We start from the raw sequence: 25,770 nt of genomic DNA on the forward strand, positions 1-25,770 counted from the left end.
ACCATGCTCAGTAGCTGGAAGAAAGTGCAAGTCACACCCATTTACAAGAAGTGATCCATAAAATTTCCATGCAGTATCCTTGAGATTGATTTGTTGTAGAGTCTTGGAACGTATTCTGAGCTCAAACATACACCAACCCACATTGAATTCTGAAAACTTCGATGATGTAAAATGCAACTCGCACTTTTCTTACATGACATAATGAATGCTTTGGATCAAGGCAAGCAGGTAGGTGCAATATTTTTTGATTTTTGAAAAGCATTTTACTCGTTGCCACACCTATGTTTGTTGTCAAAAGTATGATATGGGTTATCAGGTGAAATTTATGACTGGATTAATAACTTTTTGGTAGGGGGGATCAGCATGTTATCTTGGATGGAGAGTCATCATCAGATGTAGAATTAATTTCGGATGTGTCCCTGGGAAGTGTTTTGGGACTGTTACTGGTTATGTTGTAAATTAATGACCTTGCAGACAATATTAATAGTAATCTCAGACTTTTTGTAGATGATGCAGTTATCTATAATGAAGTACCATCCAAAAGAAGCTGCATGAACATTCATAAGACTTCAAATTGGTGCAAAGATTGACAACTTGCATTAAATGTTCAGGAATGTAAAATTGTATTCACAAACTGAAAAAACCTAGTATGATCATAATATCAATGAGTCATGTCTCGAATTGACTATCTCCTGGCTGTAATACTTTGTAGAGATGTGAAATGGAATGATCATACAGGCTCAGTTGTAGGTAAAGTGAGTAGTAGACTTTGGTTTATTGGTATAACACTGCAGAAATGCAGTCAGCCTTGCAGATTGCTTCCATATCACTAGTGTGACCCTTTCTAGGATATTGCTCAACTGTATGGGGTCACTACTAAGTAGAACAGGAGATACTGAACATATGCAGAGAGGGGCAGCACTGATAGTCACAGGTTTGTTTGAACTGCGGGAGAGTGCCACAGAGATGCTGACAAAACTGAACTGGCAGACTCAGACTATCAGGAGCAAGTCTAGTAACAAAGTTTGAAGAACCGGCTTTGAATGATGACTAGGAATATGCTGCAGCCTCCATGTATCATTCACATAATGATCATGAGAACAAGATCAGATGAATTGAAGTGCACACTGGGACATTTAGACCATCATTCTTTCCGTGAAGGGAACAGGAAGAAACCCTAATAACTTGTACAATGGGACATACCCTCTGCCATGCACTTCATAGTGATTTGCTGAGTAAAGGTGTAGATGTAGAAGTCAAGAAATACTGTAGCTATCTGCATACTTTCAGGATCTCATGTAAGAAAATCACAAGTTGTTTTTTGTAGCACCTATATTTTTTTCTGGAATCCATGTAATTGGCATGAAGTTGGTCATGGTGTTCAAGATACCTCATTTGGATTGCTTCTGGTACCCTTCTGGTAGATGGATGTGATTTGTGCTTTCTTCCAACCACTGGACAGTTCAAGCAATCTGTAGTATATTATCATTAAAACAAAAAAACCATGGAACTTTGCTCATTGTTTGTAATTTCAGCTGATTCTCAGTGCCACTGATACTAATATCTATTTTACTCATCTTTCCAAAGATGTGTGAATTAAACTGGGGCAAAATCTCTGGCTCTTTCTTTGTAAAGGAACATTTCAAAATGCAATTCAGCGTCTCTGTTTTAGCTTTGCTACCCTCAGTTACAGTTCTTGTGTCATCCACTGAGCATCAGGATATTAACTTATGATGCCATGGACAGTCTTTGTGAATGATCAGTTTCTTTGGGTGTTGTTGCCGCAGCTGCCTCATTGTCACTGATAGGTTTCGACATGGACATCCTAAAAAATGTCTGGTCTATTCGTCGTCATTACACCTAATATATTTCCATCATGATTGGACTTCTGAAACTTGTGCCAAATAGTTTTCAGGGAGAACATGTATTATTTCATGCCCACCATTTACACAATTGTAATTTTCTCAATTGATTGTTGGATGATTAAAGTCTCCTCCGATAATGACCATGTCATTGAGGAAGTTGCATACTAGATTTTCTCTGTATTCAGTTATATTTGGAAGTGAGTTCAGTGGTCGATAGAAGGATCTGGTTATAAGTTTATGCCTGCCATTGAGACTCAGTTTTTCCCAGTCAGTTTCACATCCAGTTTCAGTTTTTATCTTAATGGATTTGAATTCCTTACCTACTGTGACAAATACACCAGCTCCATTTACCATCAACCTACGTTTTCAGTACAAACTTAGATTTAAACCAAAAATCACACTGCTTTCGGTTTCAGATTTTAACAAGCCTTCTGTGCCTAGTATTTTGTGAGCTTCAGTACTTTTGAGGATCACATCAAACTCTGGCACTTTTGTGTGATTGTTTCGGCAGTTAAGCAGTAGGATTTTAGTAGTGATTTCTGGAGGAGACATTTCTTTGGATCTTATACTTACACTTCTGGGTCTCCTATAGCTATTATTTTCTTTAGTGGATGAAGAGCTGCCTAATATAAAAAGCCTTTATGTACACCTATTACGCAATCTGCTACCTGGGTAGCAGTCTCTGATGTGTACACATGACCTATTCAGGACTACTTTAAAATTTTCAACTTTATGGTGCAAGCCTAGGAAGTCACAGCCTACCTTGTCGCAGAACCTTTGCAGACTCAGTTTTTAGCTCTCTGCTTGGCTCAGAACCAGAAGACCCTGTCAGTCAGAAGACAGTACTGCAGATTGTGAGCTATGTTGCAATTCTGTGAGCAAGACTGGTCTTTTGGACCTTCTCTGCCATTCACTGGAATGATACAGCTAAGACCTCGGAACCCAGGTGACAGGTATCATTTGTCCCATTGTGTGCCACGATCTGGAGTTGGTTAAACATTGTTTCTTCTGTGGCTACTAGGTCACCATCTTCGACATATATGAGACCTCATGTATACACTCTGAGTGCACCCATCCTTGACCTGCAATTTCCTAAGGCAATGGTTCCCAACCTGGGGGTAATCCCCACCTGAGGAGTAAAATGAAATTTTCTGAGTGGTAAAAACAAAAGGTTTCAATTGTGTTTTGGCCACAAAACCAAATTATTTTTAATAGATAATTAATTTTGCCCCTTTTTCTTAAGACTGTGATGATGATAGTGATAATAATAATAAGCTATAAAAGGCAGTGTCCCAACTGACTGATTCACTGGCTCATCATCGCCCAGCCCAAACCAAAAAAGGATGGGAACTTGAAATTTGTAGAAGGCGTTGATCTTCTACTGTAGGTGTTATTTAAAAGGAATTTTTTGCTATTTCATCCCTAAGGGGGTGAAGTACGGGATGAAGGTTTTTTCAAAATTACGCTATTAAGGCAATCTTGAAGCTACACCTATGAAAATTGGTATTTGGTTTCTCAGTTAGAGATAAATAAACATATGTTTCAGCAATTTTTGAAAAATTAACCCCTATGGGGATGAAATAAAGAGTGAAATTTCTTTTTGAAAATATGTCATTATTAAAGAACTACTGAAGTATTTTTAAATCTACAACAATGAATGCTGGTATGTGACTTCTTGGGTACAGATTTAAAAAAAAGAAAATGTTGTTTCACTATTTATGGAAATTCAGTCCCAGTGGGGGTGAAAATTTTTGTGGATATATTTAATTATACAAGTATTTTTGAAACTAAAACTATGAAATTTTGTATTTGGCTTCTCTGTTAGAAATAAAAAGTATGTACGTCACTGTTTTTGGAAATTCAGCCGCTAAGGGGTGAACTGTCATGAAAATATTTCATTTGAAAACATTTTTAAACTGAAGTCTTTGAAAATTGGGATTTGGCTTCTCGGTTAGAAGTGGAAAAATCCATGAAAAATTTGTGTTTGTCTGTTCTTGGAAATTCATCTCCTAAAGGAGTGAAATAGGGCCAGACTGATTCAGTGATCTATCATCACCCAACCCAAACTGTTAAAGATAGAAACTTGAAATTTGGAGACAGTGTGGAGCTTACATGGTAGACATTGTTTATGAAGGGGATGTCTGAAATTACACTCCTAAGGGATTGAAATGGAGATGAAAGGCTTTTTGAAAGTATAAGGCTAATAAGGCAGTTTTGAAGCTAAAACTAAAATTTGGTTTCTCAGTCGACTTGTATTCTGTACTAAATTGTCTATCCAGTAATTTTGGGCACAGATCCGGCTCATTTCATATCTTTCCACAGACTTACTAAACTGGCTTCCAGCAGCCTCTCTTTTATTAAATTGCAGCAATTAAAACTGTATTTAATTATTGTTGTTTGCTGGGGCTTTACAAGTTACAATTAAAACTTTACATTCGTGATTAACTGAATAGTGAAGAGAGATTCTTCTGATGTGACCTTTCAGATACAACAGTAATTGCTGTTGAAGTATGCTGTCTAGCTTGCCAAAATATGGGATTCTACTTTAGTAACAATGTTGACAGTGATTACAAAGTTTAGGTAAACTAGTCAAACCAACAGATTCTAATTAACTAAAATATCTGGGGGGGGGGGGGGGGGACATAATGGGAAAAGAACCCACTTACTTTGTCACAATGTCTAACTGTATGTCCCCCTAGAACTGGCTTTGTGAGTCCATTCAAATGTTGGAGCATGCCTAGTAAAGCACTGTTGTATCAAAACCAACCTTCAAGTTGAGGAAAGCTATTTTCTGACAGTAACAAAGATGTCATATAAGGCCAGTGCAGAAAATGAGCTGCTCACATTTTCATCTTAAGAACTCAACATGTGCTATTCTGTATACAGTACCACTGACTGCCTCCATCCTGTTATTACTGACAAGCACTCCATACTGCAACAAGTAGTGCAGTGAACTTTTCCAAATAGTTGGAATGTTTCAGGAAACATATAGTTGAGGAGGACTTGCAGTGTAACCACCTTGTGTGGGGTAAATGTTGTCAATAGAAAACAGTGCAAAGTAAACGTCTTTGCAGGATATTAATTTTGTCAATGGTAGGTGAAATAAATGTTCTTGAAATCTGGTGGTTGTAACTCGGTTTGTTCAAAATAATGAAGCTTGCCCAGAATCTACCTTTATTATGTTGCTTTGCAGTAGTTGTTTTTTGTTAGTTTCTTAAGTGAAAATGTGCTAGAGAACACTATGGTTCTCAAATGACCTGAAAGGTCAGTTATTGTTCAGGTGTACTATTTATTATGCCGCAGAGTGCTGGTCAAGATCTTATATCATACTGAGGCCCTACCCCCCCCCCTCTTATTTTATAACATGTTTTCATCATCAATCATATAGATACTTCTCTTATTTATAGGCATATTTTTGATCTGATTTATCCAGAAGTTAGTAATGGGACATGTGTTAACATATTGAGCAGTGGTTACAAAGTTTGAAATTACTGTTATTTGCAGTTAGCACGCGCCGCACACACACACACACACACACACACACACACACACACACACACACATTCTAATTAACCAAATGAATGTAACAGCTAATAATGTTAAGTCAGCTAAGCTCCGAGTTAGTATTCAAGATCTCTCTTGTTATACTATTGTTCACAAATGAAAAGTCCTAATTCTGATTAAAAGAATCAAATATGTCTGTTCCTACCAGTGGATGGACATAACATTAGTTAGTACTTTGACATCAAGTTGTAAATTCGCTAATTACAGTTATAATTTTGTTGATAATTACAAAAAAGTTATCATCCAATTGTTACAATTGAAATGTGATACAAGGACGATTACATATCTCTTGTTTTCATGGAAAAATAAGTGAAATTATACAAGTAAACAATGCTGATTACATTTTTGTTAATTACTGTGAAACTACAATATCCCAAGCATTCCTACCTTGTTTCCTGTTTCAGGTATGAGTACATTATTTTTTTTTAGTATGAACAGAATTTCATCGCAGAATACAGCAGCCCAAATAAACACTTTGTTTACATTGTTAATCTTGTTTTGTTTTGTGAATTACAGTAACTGTGAGGTAATTAGATGGTGTTGTGATAGTCAATAGCATAGCAGGCTGACAGTATGATAAACAGAATTGTTACAGGTTTCAAACATTATGATTACAGTATATTTGATACCTGTTTTTTTATTATATTGTTCGCAAGTGAAAAGACCTAAATTTGATTAAATTAATTGACAGTATGTATTCCTGTCAGTGGATGGATGGAAGGATGTAATATTAGTGAATAATTTGACATGAAGTTGTTGAAAATTACCTTACAGAGCTCAAAAGGTAATGTAACAGTTAATCATGCAATTTGAATTAGCCTCGAAATTGTATGAAAAGTGAGCTGTTACGGTTCAGACTGCATTTTCATATTCAGAATAAATGCTTCTCTCTCTCTCTCTCTCTCTCTCTCTCTCTCTCTCTCTCTCTCACTGTGTGTGTGTGTGTGTGTGTGTGTGTGTGTGTGTGTGTGTGTGTGTGTGTGTGTGTGTCCAACCATCCTTGGTAGCAGCAAGTACAGAATGCATTGCATTAGCTGTTACTTAGAAACTAATAATTTACATGTGAATTGTATTCTGCATTTCATCTTATCCTCTGTCCACAGGTCTACAGATCGCAAGGAAGAAGCCAGAGGATACACCTGCAGCTGTGGGACACAGCAGGACAAGAGAGGTTGCTGTTGTTTACAATTGTTATTGTACTGCTGACAGAGGCACTTAGTGTCTAAATAATGGAAACTGTGAACAGAGCAAAATAGATTTCACTCTTGTACATCAACAAAGCTGGTGTAGGGGTGTAAAATATACCAGGAGAGGCAACAGAGTTCCCTCACACAAAATAACACAGAAAATGGCATTCAAAACAACTCACTGCCCCAGTCTGCAACAACTTTTTCCTGAGTCCCTCTGGTACATAAAAGTGAAAGAGCATGGCCCCTGCGGGCTTTTGTGGCCAGTATGTACATTATCAGTGATTTTGTTCTATGGGCATTACACTGTGGTCCGAGGTATATTTCTATGCCTAATGCTTCATCTTATAATAGTGGAGACATCATCATAAGAGGCTATAAAGATCTGGGTAGCAGTTTCAAACTTAAACAAGTTCACCAGGCCTAGCTCTTTACACGTCTCCATCCAACGATTGGTTCATGATGTCTCTGGACCATTTCCTAAGCCCTCGGGGTTGTGCTGACATGTGTTCACATTATTTAGTGCTGAGGCCCGCAGCTTGTCAAATATCAGTCCTCCTCCTTCTTGCTTAAACTACTATTCTACTTTTAAATTGCTATGGCCTCTGTATATCCTAACATAGTAATGATTATAGCTTGATGAAACTGTAGTATCGATCAATGACAATTGCTCGTTTTCCATAAGCCAGGAGTTGATGCTTCTATTTGTAGTTCCAATATACATTTAACCTCATGTACAAAAGATTTTATACACATTGATTCATATTAACATTTAAATTGGTATTAGCAGTTAAAAAAATTTCTCTTTTTCAGAAACACTTTTTATTCTATTGCCAGTCTGCATTTTTCTGTACATCCTCCCTACTTTTGCTGCCCAAGTAGCAAACATTATATATCAGTTTTATAGTCTCATTTCCTAATGTTCTAAGTTCAGCTGCTCTTTGGCAAGTGGATTTAATTGGAGACTGCACAATCAATCATGCGACGGCAGCCACATGTTCCATCTGGCATCTTCTTATATACGCTTTGTGTCCTGTCTTTGACACTGCCTGAAAGAAATTGCGCAGGGTCACTTCACACTTATTATCTCTGTCACAGTTGCCCTGCCTGTGGACATTTCGCTCCCCTCCCCCCGTCTTCATCCCCACCACACACACACACACACACACACACACACACACACACACACACAAATGTATGCCTTGAGTCTCTACTGAACCACCTTCAGTATTGGAAGTGAGTTTCCATTATTTAGGCTGCCCATAATGCCTTTATGCATTATTGCATGTAGCTTTTGTACAAGCTTGCTGCATCTTGCATTTAGTCACCTCTAAACTTTGTTACTGTTGCTGCTGATGTTCCTACTACTACTACTACTACTAATAATAATAATAATAATAATAATAATAATAATAATAATAATAATTGATGAGGATGATGATGATGTGTACTTGATGATTGAGTGGTTAAGTGTTGGGATGCAAATTCAGAGATCTGGGGTTGAATCTGCTGTGTAGTAGCAGTATGTATGAAACCACGAAGTTTTTGAGCAGTTTGTGAGCTGAGGTCGGTTCAGAAGAAATAACTATAATAGTGATAATGTAGTTACATTGCATAAAACTCTGATGTTTGCAAAGTTTATAACTAAGAAGCTTGACTGACTCACAAGATAATACAATTAGCACAAAATGTAGAAATTTTACTTGCTTCTGACCCCCCACCCCTCTTCCCATTATAAAGTGGCCTCCACTTGAAAACAGACATAAGTGGTGCAATATAAAAGTAATGGAAATTTTTCTTTTTCTTTAAAGAATCTTTACTTATCCACCAAAATCAAATCTGTCCCATACAGAGCAATGCCCCTCAGATATAATACACATGTGCCAGTGCTTTTTCCAACCTTGAAACACTTCTGGAATTCACTTTCCGTTATGGTGTTCAGCTATTTCAGCAATTCTGTTTGTATCTCATCAATGGTGGCAAAATGATGTAATTTCGTGGTTGTTTTCAGCCTCGGGAACAGAAAGAAGTTGCAGGGGGTGATGTCTGGTGAATATGGTGGCTGAGGCAACATAACACTTTTGTTTTTGCCAAAAAATAACTACCGTATTTACTCGAATCTAAGCCGCACCCGAAAAATGAGACTCGAAATAAAGGAAAAAAAAATTTCCCGAATCTAAGCCGCACCTGAAATTTGAGGCTCGAAATTCAAGGGGAGAGAAAAGCTTTAGGCCACACCTCCAAATCGAAACAAAGTTGGTCCATTGTAATATGAGACACAATTTAGGTCGAATGAATGACGATACAGCTACAGTAGTTTGGTTCGAGTCGTAAGCTTAGCAGTTAAGCTTTACCACGTAGCCATTGCTATGCGTCAGGCGCTCCGTCCGTATTTATAGGGTGCTCTTCCTTTTTCACGTGCTTCGTCTGGTTTGAATCGATTGCTTATTTTGCTTTGATCGGATAAGTGCCGTTTTCTTTGTTATAGGTGTTTGCGTCACTCTTAAGCTGAAAATGCATTACTGTGCTGTGTCACGCATTGTTTGTCGCATTCTGATAGTGCGTGTTTAAGGCCTGTCGCGGATCGCGGCATGGCTTGCTTTTGTGCGCGCTACCGCCGCGTACAAATAAAAAATAAAAGAGAGGAACCGTCTCATTAGCGAAACAATGGCAAGAGACTGCTATTTGTTGTTACTTACACTGCTGCTTTCTTTGATAATGATCAACAAGAATCAAATAATAGACTGTGTATGATAGAACATGTTCTGAACGAGAGTTAGGCGAAAATTTTTCTCCGTTTGAAAATCTTTACGGCCGCTTCTTTATTACATCAAATTCTGCACAGAAATTGGAGTCATCTTAGATTTAAAAATCTAGTCACTTGCCGTGCTTCATTTCTGACTGTATCATTATTAGGCATAAGAATAATACGAATATAAACATGGACCGATACGTATATTCTTCCGCGTTTGCTGTTGTCTCACTCTAGTTTCGTAGTTTATTAGGCAGACAGGATTTAAATGAGATAGCAGCAAACACGAAAGAATACATGGCAAAATGTTTATATTGGTATTATTCTTATGGTGAAGAGAATATTTTATGTGATTCAAATTTCATCAGGTTCCTATTAGCAACCATCTCTTCTCACAGATAGGAAACAATTCAGAACGTAGAGTTGGCCATATTGACAAACTTCCCAAACAGTCTTGCCAGTCAGATTTTCGTAGTACACTGAAATTGTGCTACATTCGAAGATGAACAATACGGAATTTGTATTTACTTCGTTGGATAATGTATGAAAATGCAGTGGTCGAAACTCGCGGCGGAGGAAAAAAAAGCTCGTCTTCCACTTTTCTTTTTTAATTTATTTACTGACGCAGAGGTTTCGGCACCAGTATTTATCTTTGTGCCTACAAAGCATGCCTGCGTAGCACTACATATATTCGACGGCAGAAGTTAGTTGTGGCGGCACGTACCAACATTTTTCATAACTTCCGCTTGCTTTGCACTCGATTCTAAGCCGCAGGCGGGTTTTTGGATTACGAAAACCGGAAAAAAGTGCGGCTTAGATTCGAGTAAATACGGTAACAAGTGTTGATAATGGCAAAATGATGTTTGCAAAGTTTATAACTAAGAAGCTTGACTGACTCACAAGATAATACAATTAGCACAAAATGTAGAAATTTTACTTGCTTCTGACTCCCCACCCCTCTTCCCATTATAAAGTGGCCTCCACTTGAAAACAGACATAAGTGGTGCAATATAAAAGTAATGGAAATTTTTCTTTTTCTTTAAAGAATCTTTACTTATCCACCAAAATCAAATCTGTCCCATACAGAGCAATGCCCCTCAGATATAATACACATGTGCCAGTGCTTTTTCCAACCTTGAAACACTTCTGGAATTCACTTTCCGTTATGGTGTTCAACTATTTCAGCAATTCTGTTTGTATCTCATCGGGCGCTGATGACCTCAATGTTGAGCGCCCATAAACCCCAACATAAACACACATCTCATCAATGGTGGCAAAATGATGTCATTTTGTGGTTGTTTTCAGCCTCGGGAATAGAAAGAAGTTGCAGGGGGTGATGTCTGGTGAATATGGTGGCTGAGGCAACATAACACTTTTGTTTTTGCCAAAAAATAACTAACAAGTGTTGAAATGTCAGCAGGAGCATTATTGTGACTCAATTTCCCTGAGTGTTTTTGCCACAATTCTGGTCATTTTCTTCAGATTGCTTCACACAAACAGTGCAAAACTTCCAGGTAGTATTCCATGTTGACAGTACAACCGTAAGGTAGGAATTAATAATGCAGTATTCCTTTGCAATTGAAGAAAACAGTGAAAAGAACCACCTCATGCAATCAAACTTGTCAAATTTTTTCAATCTTGGCTCTTCAGGCAGTTTCCATTTACCTTGGTTTCAATGTCATACCCATATGTTCATATTTTGTCACCTGTTATAACCTTCTTTAGAAGTTCTGGATTGTTGTCAGCTTCATTTAACAATTCCTGAGTGATGTCTATGTGCATCATTTTTGGTCAACATTCAACAATTTTGGAACAAACTTTGCTGGTACAGGTTTCATGCCTAAAACATCAGACAAAATTCTTGGCATGAACCAAAAAAAAAAAAAAAAAAAAATGCGGAGATTATCAGCAACTTCTTTGATGATGATTTAATGATTTTCCAGAACCATTTTCTTTACTTCTTCCACATTGTCGTCAGTAATTTGTGTGCTAGAGCATCCAGGGCAGTCGTCGTCTTAAATATCTTCACAACCCTCTTTGAAACATTTACACCATTCATAAATTTGCTCACAGTATATGTGCCTAAAGCCACACTCAGCATTTCAAATTCAGCAAAATTTGATGCATATTCTTTGATCCATCTTTTTTGAAAGTAAAAATTCGGCAAGCACTCAAAAATATGTATAATCTTTTTGACTGTGAACAATAAACTAAATATTCAAAACAGCTGAAAATGCAAACGCACATCAAGAATATGTGTACCAACAAGATTAAAAAAGTTTGAAAATTGGGTGTTTCAAAACCTGTGAAATTAAAGAATTCCTAATGTGTTCTCCTCTTTGGAATGAAGCAGTTAGGTTAGACCAGGAAAAGCTTGGCTCGCAGGCAATTCCCCTCCGGTAAGTTCTTTTCCCTGCAACCAAACTCGTGCAGTACTGTTACGGCCTCACCACAGCTACACCAGCCAGTTTCAAGGGACAACTGTCAGTCATCATGGGGCCCTACCTACTCCCTATGTGTAAACATCATGTAAACTATTAAAACTTTGATTCTCATTTCAAACAATGGAAAATGCAGGATGGAATGCAACAATACGAGAGAAGGAAAGTTGCTACTAACCATATAGCGGAGATGCTGAGTCGCGATAGGCTCAATAAAAAGATTCACACAATCATAGCTTTCACCCATTAAGGCCTTTGTCAGCAGTAGACACACACGCACACGCACACGCACACACACACACACACACACACACACACACACACACACACACACACACACACAAGTGCAACTTGCACACACACCTGCAGTCTCAGAGAGCTGAGGGTCTCAGAGAGCTGAAACTAAACTGCGAGCAGCAGCACCAGTGCATGATGGGAGTGGCGACTGGATGGGGGTAAGGAGGAGGCTAGGGCGGGGAGGGGGAGGGATAGTATGGTGGGAGTGGCGGACAGTGAAGTGTTGCAGTTTGGATGGAGGGTGGGTGAGAAGGTGTGGAGGGGGGAGGGGGTAAGTAGCGGAAAGGAGAGAAATAAACATAAAAATAAAAGAAATAAAAAGACTGGGTGTGGTGGTGGAATGATGGCTGTGTAGTGCTGGATTGGGAACAGGGAGGGGGCTGGATGGCTGAGGATAGTGACTAACGAAGGTTGAGGCCAGGAGGGTTACGTTCCTCCCTGTTCCCATTCCAGCACTACACAGCCATCATTTCACCACCAAACCCAGTCTTTTAATTTCTTTTATTTTTATTTCTCTCCTTTCCGCTACTTACCCCCTCCCCCCTCCACACCTTCTCTCCTACCCTCCGTCTAAACTGCAACACTTCACTGTCCACCACTCCCACCATACTATGCCTCCCCCTCCCTGCCCCAGCCTCCTCCGTACCCCCGCCCAGTCACCACTCCCATCATGCACTGGTGCTGCTGCTTGCAGTGTAGTTTCAGCTCTCTGAGACTGCAGGCATGAGTACAAGTTGCGCTTGAGTGTGTGTGTGTGTGTGTGTGTGTGTGTGTGTGTGTGTGTGTGTGTGTGTGTGTGTGTACTGCTGACAAAGGCCTTAATGGGTGAAAGCTAGGATTGTGTGGATCTTTTTAATGTGCCTATCACGACTCAGCATCTCCGCTATATGGTGAGTAGCAACTTTCCTTCTCTTGTATTGTTTGATTCTCATTTTGTTACATGTGTCAGACCTTTAGTTGCATAAGTGAGATTTTTAAATAGCTGGGGCAAATTTGTTTAACTTGGTCTTTGCAACTTCTGCAATATCAATTTCAGGTTGCATTTTTATAAAGCAAAGCTGATGTTCTGACAACTCGCTGATCATTGCACTACACTGAGAAGATTTAATGTACTTTCACGAATGTATGTTGGTCCAAAATATGATTTTATTTCATGAATGAAGTTGGCGAGTTTGGGAACCCATCTTGTAGCATGAATTCAAAAATTGCAGCTACTTTTTCCAATCTGGGTAGTGTGAACAGATCATTTTTTTAAATTGCACACTTCTTCTTCTGACACTTCCAAGACTAATTTTCAACAGACTATTAAAGAAAAAGAAGGGGGGCCAGCATGCACTTCTAGGGATTTAAAATCTTCGAAATGACCGTGAAACTCTCAGAGATTTCATCAATAACAAAAGTAAGTCTTGAAAATTTTATTTCATATTACCTCAGGAAAATGACAGACATTTTCCTTGTTTAGTTGCAGTGTAAACAACACAAGTTTAGACTTTAATCCATTAACATATCTACAAACATAACAGAAATTCTGTGTTCCTTGCTTTGCAAACATAAATTCAGATTATTTAAATTATTTGTGAAATCTATTAGAAATGCTGATTCTGATTTAAAAAATTGAATCATTCAGTTAATTTTTAAATTTCGTTGTATCTGAATTTACATCTTTATCCAAAACTTAAAAAGTTCTTTTCTGAATGAAAAAAAAGACAAGCCTAAATACTTTTCTGCCAGTGAATTTCAAGATGAAGAAATCTATCTCCATATTCTGTGTAAATATTTTTCTGAAAACTTTAAATTTTTGTTGGAATAGTGAGATTTTATTTGCTTCTTTCTTGTGTTATGAATATATTCATAATTTTCATTACATGTTTCATTGCTGATAGCATTCGGACACTTTTCCATTTAGTGCTTCCTGATGAATAGTTTTGTGAAAAGTTGAACACTTTATTCTGCTGGTTCTTAATTGAGCAGGGAAGATATTTTTGCTATCAACTGTAACTGGTGTGCTATCAGCACAAATTGCAGAGTGTTTTTGAAAATTACCATTTTTCTCAGTACACTGTTTAATGTCATTGAACATCTCCAAACCTGTTGCTCTGAGCAACAGAATTAAAGTGAGTAAATCTTTGTAGCAGTGCAGACAAACAAGTGAACAATAGGTTGTGGCAAGGTTGTAACGGCACTTCAGGTGTCAAGTTGGAGGTGGAAACACTTGCTGGAGGGGAATGGCTCATGAGCCACACTTCACCAGGCCCAGGTTAGACTCTCAAATCACTAAAATACTCATATATTTGTAGGGAAAAAAAATAGAATGATCACATAGGCTCAGCTGTAAGTAAAGCAGGCACCAGACTTAGTTTAACTGGTAGAGTAGTAGGGAAAATGCAACATTCTGCAAAGGAAACTGGTTATGGGACACCTGTGCAACGCACCCTGGATGGAATATTACTCAAATACATGGCACCTGTACCAGATACGACTAACAGGTAGTGGGGGTATTGCGTGTATACAAAGAAGGGCTGCACGAATGAATGGTCTCAGGTTGTTTGATCTACCGAAGAGCATTACATATATGCTGAAGGAACTGAACAGGCAGACACTTGAAGGTAGACGCAAAATATCCCAAGAGAGCCAACTCACGAAGTTCCAAGAACCCTCTGTATGTGATGAATATAGGAATATGAGCTGTAATCAAATAATGGAGAATCCAGGATGGAATAACAACAATATTATGAAAAGGGTAGATCGCTGCTTACCATATAGGGGATTTTTTTTATTTTGTGGACTTTATTTTCAAACTTTTTTTCATCACTATGTTCCTGATGTATGTTTGCATTTTCAGCTGTTTTGAATATTATTGTTGACAGTCAAAAAGGTGAAGTTTTAATTTTGAAAAAGTTCGAGCAAAGAATTTGCATTGAATTTTGCTTGAAAAATGGAATAAATTGCAGCACTGCATTTGAAATGTTGACTGTGGCTTGTGTAGAATCTATTGTGAGTAGGACAAGAGTTTACAAGTGGTATAAACATTTAAAAGTGGATCAAGATGTCGTTAAAAAAGATGACTGCCCTGAACGCCCTAGCACATCAATTACTGATGTCAGTGTGGAAGAAGTAAAGAAATTGGTTCTGGAAAATGGCTGAATCACCATCAGAGATTGCTGATGACATTGAAATATCCTTTGGCTCATGCCAAGCAATTTTTTTCATATTTTTTGAACATGAAATGGGTAGCAGCAAACTTTGTACTGAAATTGTTGAATTTTGACCAAAAATAACATAATGTAGACATTGCTCAGAAATTGCTGAATGAAGTCGACAAGTCAGAACCTCTAAAGGAGGTTATAACATGGGTTTATGGATATGACATGTAAACTAAGGCCCAATCATCCCAATGGAAACTACCTGAAGAGCCAAGATCGAAAAAAAATTAAAGTTCAATCACATGTGAAGGTTCTCCAGAATGTTTCTTCGATTACAATGGAATAGTGTACTATGAGTTCCTGCCTTATCATCGCGTGGTCAGTAAAGAATATTACTTGGAAGTTATGCGCCATTTGTGTGAAGCACTCTGAAGAAAACAACCATTACTGTGGCAGAACCACTTGTGGAAATTGCATCACGGTAATGCTTCTGCTCACATCTCAATGTATGTTCATGATTTTTTGACAAAAAACCAAACCATTGTGTTTCCTCAGCTACCGTATTCACCGACATGACCCACACAACCTCTTTCTATTTCTGAGGCCAAAGAGAACCATGAAAGGCTGTCATTTTGCCACTATTGGTGAGATAAAAGCAGAATTGCTGAAGAAGCTTAGCATCACACTAAAAGTAAGTTTTAGAAGTGCTTCCGAGATTGGAAGGAGTGCTGGCACAAGTGAGGTGGAGTATTCTGAAGGGGACAAAGTTGATGTTGATGAATAAACAAAGATTCTTTAAAGAAAAACAAAAATTTCCATTACTTTTTGATCATACCTTATATACCACAGTCCCTAGTGTTGCTCCTGTGAGGATCGTGAAAACAAGATTAGATTAATAACAGTGCACAAAGAGGCATTTGAACAATCATTCTTCTCACACTCTATCCGTGAATGAAATGGGAAGAAGCTGTAATAAATGGTACAGTGGATAGTACCCTCTGCCGTGCACTACAGTGGTTTGCAGAGTATGAATGTAGTCGTAAATATATGATGATGATGATGATGATGATGGGCATTTCCATAAATAATAATTATGACACAGTATTTAAAGTTTGTAAGTATTTTTACCTCATTATTATGTAGGGATTGCTACCTTTATTTGTGCATATACATAACTATTCTGTACAGCAACCAATCTCCAAGTTCAGCACTCCAATCATTTGTAACTTACTAGTAGGGAGAGCATGACAAGAGAAAGAAGTGATTGGCCTTTTTTAAAAGAATTGTTGAGACTTGGGATGTACATGTGATATAGTTACCCACTTATATGTCTCTGCTCTGCTACCTCTGGTTGTATCACACTTCCCTGGGGAAATGCTGACAATACTCATGTCTCTGCTGAACATTTGCTGTTGTGGACAACATACTGGGTGAAGTCTGGGGAAGAAGAGGGTGTACCAATTCTGATATGGCTGTGCTATGTTCACTCCCCTCTCCCACTCCATTCGCAGTCAGGCCTTAGTACGCAGAAGGAGTAACCATGTGTGTGTGAGTTGCATGAATTTCTATTTTCTTTTTTTTCTGCTTCTGAGGAAGGAGTTTGTCCAAGAGCTGAAATATTTGTAGCATTCTTTTTCATTATCCTTGTCTGCAACTCAATGCATCCTCTATGTGATGAATAGCAGTCTGCTCTTTCCTTATTGTTGTTATTGGATTCTGATTTTTTTCTATTGTTTTTCTTATTTTATAATTTGCGTGTATAAGCACTCGTCAAGTGTTTCCTTTTTATGATTATATTTAGATGCTCTTCTGTCACAACATTCAGTCACACTGACATTTAATGCACCTGTAATATCTACCATCATCATCATCCATTTGATTACTGCTGCTCTGTAAAGACCTCCATCAGATGGCTCTGGAGTATGTTAATAATTCAATTTATGTCAAGGTTGAATGATAAATCACTTTACCAGTAACACCGTGCTGCGTAAACGTTACTGATCCTGTAACTATATAGATTTAAATCATGGATTCCAAGTGAATTGTCAAACTTTGTCTATGTTATGCTTTGGCAGCAGCATTTAGTTATGAGAACCTTTGCATGATTGATTGATAAGGCATGTTAGTGCAGGATTATAAAATTCCCATCTAATTTAAAACGGAACTGATATTTCCTTCTGGCAGAAAATTTGTCATACTGTGTTATGAACCACAGGATTTTTTTCTGGAAAAACCGCTGTGCTGTTTAAATTTTAGAAATTGGTCGTTGTAGTGAATGTGTCAAATTTAATTGTGTGTGTGTGCCCCATGTCATTCGCAGTTTGCCTCTGCTTATTTGCTTGCAAATCATTTAACAGCTTTGTTATAGAGGCATATTTAATCTGTAACTCAGGTGACAGTTTGCTTGAAAGACAAGGTTGTGTGATCATTTTGCAACTCACATCAGGTTATTTCAGTCACTTCTGTGAGAATATACAAGTGTTCTCATATCAGCCAAAGAGAGCCCTTCAATCTCGATTGGTAATTAATTCTTAATGTTGACACTGCCATTCACAGCAATAGATGTGACTACTGGAACTGTAACTGACCACTTGAGATTTGAAGATGGTGTTTAATGTCTGAAACTAGTTGTAATCATTTATATCTTCCCACTGCTGTGACTGAAATAAATAGCTGGTTATAACTCTCTCAAAGAAAATTTGTTTGCACTTTTACAGAGTTATTCTGTGATGATACAGATTTTCAGGGATGGTCAAGAAGGGTAAATATATCAATTTGAGATAAGGGCCCCTGGTCTGAAAATGGCTGTATTGGAAGTTATAATCAAAAATCTTTCTAATACCTCTGATGGTGGAATACATGTACTGGTATTGTTTTTGCTAGCACTGTAGAGTACACAAATTTCAGAGGTGGTAATATGGACTGAAACAGGAAAAAAAAATGTGTAGTAAACATGGGCTCCAAAAAGCATGCCTTAAGAGCTGCGATCACTTTGATAACATGAAAAACATATCTTTTACTGCAAATTTTTTGATTTACATAGTATCGGAGGAGGCAGTATCTATCAGAACAAAAAGAAATGTCGAGTATATATGGGTTATAAACTGTATAGCTTTAGAGCTGTTGGCACTTGTTCAGTAGAAGAGATGTATTTCACGGTATTGAAGATGGACAAGTGCTCATATCTCTTAAAATATGCATTTTAGAGCTGATGTTTACCAGATAGTATTTCCATGTTTTGGTCCATACTACTAGCCTACAATCTTGGCAACAATGGTACAGGCACACATATTTGACTGTTAGAGGTATCGGAACAATTTTTCCTTACAACTTTAGACTCAGTCTTTTCCGGACCAGTGTCCCTTACCTCTGATTAATACAGTTACCCTTCCCCATCACCCCTAAAAGTTGTAACACCATCACAGAATAACACCCATAACATTACGCGTTGATAAATACTGTGTAATACTTGTGCAACTGTCACAAGTCCAGTAAGCTCACTCGACAAAAAATTAGTCGCCGTCATCGTAAAGGCACATGCCACCTCCCTGAGGTTCGTTAACAGTTGTGATTCGCTGACAGAGATCAACTGGGTTCAGACTGGAGACTTTGGTGATCACTGTGGATGCACATTATTCGTACAGTGTTTATGTGTCACAGTGGATAATATTTTGGACTTTCAGTTGGGAGGATGACAGTTCAAATGTTTGTCCAGCCATCCAGATTTAGGTTTTCTATGTTTTCCTCAAATCACTCTAGACAAATGCAAAAATAGTTCTTTTGAAAAGGACACTGCAAATTTCCTTTCCCCGTCCAATTTCATGGTCTCATTGTCAATGGGACAGTAAAACCTAATCTTTCTTCCTTCTTTACCTTGGATTGTTTGTGACAGGCTAGAGGTGTGTGTGCTCATAGTTCCACTGCTAATAACCAGTTCGCAACAGTTTGTATTCACAGGTCTGGGCTGACAAGCCCTCGTGTTTGTGTTGTGGTAGCTGTACGATCTGCTACTGCTGTCCTTACAATATGAAGATCCTAGTGGTCATCTGTGCTGTGTGGAAGTCCAGAACCTCATCTACAGGTGTGATAACGTTCATTTGATCACTGATATCGGCATCATGTCCAATTTGTGTAGCATTTCTCTGAAAGGACTGTACTGCCACCCATAAGGCCACAATTTGACCCCTTTCAAACACACTCAGTTGGCTGTAGGAAGCATGAGTGCATCTCCATGGAATTGTTGCCTTGTTGCTTCACATGTTTGTACCACAACGAGCTTTTTGGCTGTGAGCATTCCCTGTTAAAGGATGGAACCAAATGGTGCTCTGTAGCTATGCTGCTACACTATCTGTTGGCAGACAACATCAAAACCATTATCGGTACATTTACTGTACCTTTGGTGGCATATACCATCATTGGATCAAAATTAATGCTGCCTGTCTTTCCAGGTATACTAGTTTTTTTTTTTTTTTTTACGTTGTATATAGAAAATTTGCAATGCTAGAAAAATGCAACTAAATGCAGGAAGACCTGCAGAGGATTAACTCTTGGTGTTGGGATGACATTTGACTCTCAACATAAACAAATGTAATGTATTGCAATAAATAGTCAGGATGACATGTTATTGTATGATTACACAATGGTAGAACAATCATTGGAAGCAGTCATATCCATAAAATATCTAGGAGTATGCATATGGAGTGGTTTAAAGAGGAATGACAATGTAAAATTAAGTACATGCAAAGTGAGTGCCAGACAGCATCATTGCAAGAATCCTCATGAACTGTAGTCCACACACAAAGGAGGTAACTTATGAAACTCTTGTTCAACCAATATTTCAGTATTGCTCATCATTCCGCGATATGTACCACATAGGAGGGATAGAGGAAATAGGTAAGATCCAAAGGAGAGTAGCACCTTTTAGTATAGGTTCGTTTAGAAAGTATGAGAGCATTACAGATGTATTCAGCCACCTCCAGTGTCAATGCTGCAAGAGAGGCATTCTGCATCATAGTGTTAAAGATGGGAGAATGACATTTGGTAGAAGATTCACCCAATATATTGCTTTCTCTTAGCTATATCTCATGTAAAGACCATAAACATAAAATTAAGAGATTGGTGTTCACATGAAGGCTTACCTACAATCATTCTTCCCAAAAAATGATCACGACTGGAACAGAAAAGGGGGAAGGTAACAGCGGTTCACAAATACACTCTGCCAAACACCATAAGGCTAGGGCACCAATGCGTGGGGGCAAGGGGAGAGTGGCGGCAGCCATTCGACCCCATCCTCCATCCACCCACCCTCCAACTCTCAGGCAAAGGAAAAAATTTGGTATTTTTCATTCAAGAAAATGATTTATAAGTCAGTATTAGGTTTTTAACGAGTCCGTAATTGTAACTTTTTTCTGACTACTTACAAATCGCCATTAATCTTCTACAATATTAAAAATATTTCATACCTACAAATCGAGCTTCCCCGTGAACTATCGTATGGGCGCCATTGCTCGTAGCTTGTGGAGTATGGAAGATGTGGGCCTTCTGTGCTTTCTCTGAATCATTTAGGCAAAAGTATCATCAATGTAGGAAAAGATAGATTGCTACTTAGCTTAAAGAAGACATGTCAAGTCGCAGACAGGCACAATTAGAAGATACTGACATAAAACTTTCAGTCACATCCTTCATCAGTAAAAGAGAGACACACAGTTCACACACACAGGCAAGCACACCTCACACATGCATGACTGCCAGCATCGCAGGCCGGAATGCCAGGCAAAAGTTGGCCAGTTCCTTTGAAAATTATGCAGTGAATATCCTCTTCCGTTCTCATATTTCCGGGCATATGCTTCACTTCCAATGTTCTCATTCTCAGCATACTGTGAAATCTCAGTCTCCATTTGTTTTTCTTTCTACACCATACGCAGGAACCTCAAGTTAGGCGGCTAATCCTTTGTCCGGTGAGCTTACGTACGCTTGCAGAACTCATCTGCTGGCCCTTACAGCTGTATGCCCTAGTTGGAATTAAATAACCCACTAGTTATAGTTTAGTTCTAACTACTGTGTTATCTTTTTTTCTGATCTGCATAGATTTCGTAGCTTAACAACTGCATTCTACCGAGATGCCATGGGATTCCTGCTCCTGTTTGACCTGACTAACGAACAGTCATTCCTCGAAATACGGAACTGGCTCGATCAGTTGAGGGTATGACAACATGTCTCAGCAATTGGTGTTTGCTTCTTGTAAACAGTCAGTGTTTTCTGTTTATTGTTGTTGTTGTTGTTGTTGTTTTTGCTTAAATATTTGGTGGTGTATGGAAACCCCAAACATTGGCTTTCTGTGTTGATATGGAGTAATGCCTGTGTGTTGATTGATCAGTAAAATAAATTACACCTTAAGGAAGTGTCTGTCACTTTTTTTTTGTCAGTAAAGAAAAGAAGAGAGAGGAACTGAAGTAGAATGGTGAGTCAAATGGAAGTTATAAATTTGAGGTGCCAAGAAGCCTAACGAGGTAAGTGAGAACAGGAAGTGCAAAATTTATCTATTGGCATTCACTGTGGCTGCATTAAATGTCACATGAAGGATGGTTTCCACTTCAGCTCTACATTTATTATTCACACTAAAGGCTGATACCCATTGAATATATGCTGCACGGAAGAGTTACGTGTACAACAATGCCCGTGTTCGTGGTCTCTTTCTAGAGTGTGAACCAGAGTTCTACAGATAAAATTTCAGAGATTGTTTAGGAATATTTTCTGAGTAATGTGGTTATAACATAGTCTAATTAAAGAGTAATTGCATTTCATTTGTCCTTTTACCCCTATTTTTCTGTAACGTCTATCACACTGGAAATATCTGCGTAGCAGTGAAAATGTCGACCGTAAGTGTGGTGTGTCTTGTTTGCAGATAAACTTGTTCTGTTCAGAAACAGTACTTACCGTTTTCAACGGTAATGCCCAGGTTACTCTTCACCATCAAGCTTGCACTGAATTCTGCTCAGTTCATCTCAGGTTGGTTTTTGCTGCAGTGTTAGTTGGTGATGAGTAGTTGTACATAGCAGTATTGAGAGCTTCACTGATGGAAAGTGGAAGTTGAGTGTGACAGTGAAGTTATGTGGTCACATATAAAAGATGTTAGGTGGAACCAAGTTTATTGTTGGATGTTTTTACTGGGCACCTGATTTCGCTGTGACAAAGAAAGTGTCCTGTCTGTAGCACACAAATACCCAGATCATGCAATACCATTTGGAGGCAATTTTAACCTACTGAGTATATACTAGGATGTCCATGGGTGCATTGCAGGGGACAGACAGTCATGCGAATTAATTTTGAACACATCTTTTAAAAACTGCCTTCAACAGCTAGCTCGGCAGCCCATATGCAATGGACGTATTTTAGACCGTGTGGCTACAAATAGGCCAGACCCTATCGATAATGTCGCTATAGAAATGGGGATTAGTGATCATGATGTTGCTATAGCAACTATGATTACAAAAGTCAATAAATCAATCAAGATGGCTAGGAGAGGGTTTCTATTAGATAGAGCAGATAAGCAGTATCACTTAGTTCCAGTGAGAGAGATGTAGAGGAATTATGACCAAGGTTTAAGCAGACTGTAATTCATAGTCTAGAGAGTTATCAGCTAGTAAGTGGATAAAGGATGGAAAAGATCCACCATGGTTTAATAACAAAATTCAGAAGATGCTGAGGAAGCAGAGGCTGTTGCACTCTCGGTTTAAAAGACAATGCGCAAATGATGACGAGCAAAGGTTAGAAGAGATTTGTGTCTCTGTGAAAAGATCTGTGCATGAAGCATATAAGAAGTACCACCATCACACCTTAACAAAAGATGTAGCAGAGAACCTGAGAAGATTTTGGTCTGATGTAATAAAATGGCTAAGTGGGTCTAAGGCTTCCATTTAGTCCCTTGTTGACCAGTCTCTTGTGGCAGTTGAAGATAGCGAAATGAGAGCCGAAGCTTTAAATTTCCTGTTCAAGAAATTGTTAACATAGGGGAATTGTCCAAACATGCCATCATGTGACCATCGGATAGAATCCTTTATGGATGACATAGTAATAAGCATACCTGGCATAGAGAAACTGCTGAAAGATTTGAAAGCAAATAAATCACCAGGTGTAAATGGAATCCCAGTTCAGTTTTACACTGTGGCATTGGTCCCTTAGCTAGCCTACATTTATCATGAATCTCTTGCTCAGCACAAAGTCCCAAGTGACTGGAAAAAAGCAAAGGTGCCTCCAGTATATAAGAAGAGTAAAAGAACAGACCTGCAAAATTACAGACCAATATACCTAACTTTGGTTTGCTGCAGAATCCTTGAACACATTCTCAGTTCGAATATATTAAACTTCCTTGAAACTGAGAAGCTTATGTCCACAAATCAGCATGGGTTTAGAAAGCATCACTCATTCAAAACTCAGCTTGCCCTTCTCTCACATGATATACTGCGAATTATAGATGGGGCAACAGGCAGATTCCATATTTCTAGATTTCCAGAAAGCACTTGACACAGCACCCCATTACAGGCTGTTAATGAAGATACAAGCATATATAGTAAGTTCACAGGTACGTGAGTTGCTTGAAGACTTTTTAAGCAAGAGGACCCAGTATGTGGTCCTCAACAGTGGCTGCTCTTTGGTGACAAGGGTATTGTCAGGAGTACTCCACGGAAGTGTGATATGATTCTACTGCCGTCAAAATACATTGTGCCTAAGGAACACAAAGATAAGATACAACAAATTGAGACTCATACAAAGACATATAGATAGTCGTTTTTTCCCTCATGCTATTTGCAAGTGGAACAGGAAAGGAAATGACCAGTAGTGGTATAGGGTACCCTCTGCCACGCATTGTACAGTGGCTTGAGGAGTATCTATGTAGATGTGAAGAGTTGGATTATTGGCACCACATGTACGGTTACAATGACATTCCATGAAATAGAAATTCCATAGTAAATATAGCACCATTAGAGCCAAAGCTGTCAAAAATAACTTTACAAGCTCATGGAAATAAAAAATAAATGTTTAAACAATGTGATCAAATCATAACAAAAAGACAACTGACATTTATGCTCGAAGATGTCATATGGATCATACCAGCTGAGACATAAGCATAAGGTGCCGTATGTAGTTGTAAACTAACATAGATGTAAGGAACAATATTATACCTATTAAACTATCTTCACAGGTACAATTGATAATGGCAAAATGATGAAACGAGTTCACCATGTAACTTGTATCACTACGAATAAATAGATAAATAGTGCAGCAAAAAACTTGTACGTAAAATAAAATATGTTGCTCTTTGACCTCATGCAAGCTGCGGGTCCACTGAAAAGAAAACTGTTGAATTCTAACTGATGTAAAAAATGGAAAAAAATGCATTATTACTCTGTAATGAGGTCAAGAGACCACAGGTCACTTATACCAAAATAATCAGAAGCTCAGAAACTATTCGTGAACAACTTCAGAATTTTATTGGCAAAATTTGAGTTCATTTGTATAAGGTCTCTCACTTACCTGCTTCAGCTTCTGTATTCTAACATACTGCACTATATACAGAAATCCTTTGTTATCACAAACATTAGTGGGGGCAAAAATTGTATCTGTGAATCACCTACTCTTCCCAATCAGGGTCTGTCAAATACCTTACTTGGCTTTCTTAAACAGTAGAAAGTCTGGAATGACAGTATTATGAAAAGGATAGTTGCTACTCACCATGTAGTGGAGATGCTGAGTCGCAGATAGGCACAATAGAAAGACTGTCAAACAAAGCTTTCGGCCAAGCAGGCCTTCATCAGAATAGAAAATGCCCGCGCATGCGCCTACACACACACACACACACACACACACACACACACACACACACACACAAAATGTGCGCGCTCGCAAATGCAACTCACACACACATGACCACAGTCTCTGGCTGTCCCACACTTTCTTCCAATACCAAATTAACACTTTTTTTATGCCTCAGGATGTGTGTTATTAACTAGTCCATCCTTTTGACCATTGTGTGCCATAAATTTCTACTTTCCGCAGGTTGATTCAGTACTTCCTCATTAGTTACCATTGTCTAATCTTCAACATTTTTCTATAACACGATTTCAAAAGTTTATCCTCTCTTTTCTTCCACATTTCACTTCTGTGCAAGGCTACATTCCAGACAGATATCATTAGAAAAAACTTTCTAACAGTTGGTATTAGATGTTAACAAATCCCACTTAAGTCTATGCTTGATATTAACAAATTTCTCTTCTTTATAAATGCCTTTCTTACTACTGTATTGCTGGTCTGCATTTTATATTCCCTCTATTTCTGCCAAAATAGCAAAACTCAACTACTACTTTAATGTCTCATTTTCTAATCTTAATTTCTTCAGCATTGCAGGATTTAATTTGACTACATTCTGTTGTCCTGGTTGATATTCATCTTATAATATCCTTTGAATACATTGTCCATTCCATTCAACTGCATTTCCAAGTCCTTTGCCACCTCTCTCAGAAT

General features: G+C 38.3%; 1 protein-coding gene across 1 annotated transcript in view; it reads left to right on the forward strand.

Annotated features, from left to right (window-relative positions):
* Window positions 1–25,770, forward strand: part of LOC126109494 (ras-related protein Rab-27A) — a 75,832-nt gene that overhangs the window by 8,848 nt on the left and 41,214 nt on the right. The window contains exons 3-4 of the mRNA XM_049914519.1: window positions 6,533–6,600; window positions 21,337–21,451. Coding sequence (XP_049770476.1) covers window positions 6,533–6,600; window positions 21,337–21,451 — 183 coding nt within the window. The remainder of the gene's footprint in view (window positions 1–6,532; window positions 6,601–21,336; window positions 21,452–25,770) is intronic.

The sequence above is a fragment of the Schistocerca cancellata genome, chromosome 12 (genome assembly GCF_023864275.1).
Source record: "Schistocerca cancellata isolate TAMUIC-IGC-003103 chromosome 12, iqSchCanc2.1, whole genome shotgun sequence".
NCBI classification, from domain to species: Eukaryota; Metazoa; Arthropoda; class Insecta; order Orthoptera; family Acrididae; genus Schistocerca; species Schistocerca cancellata.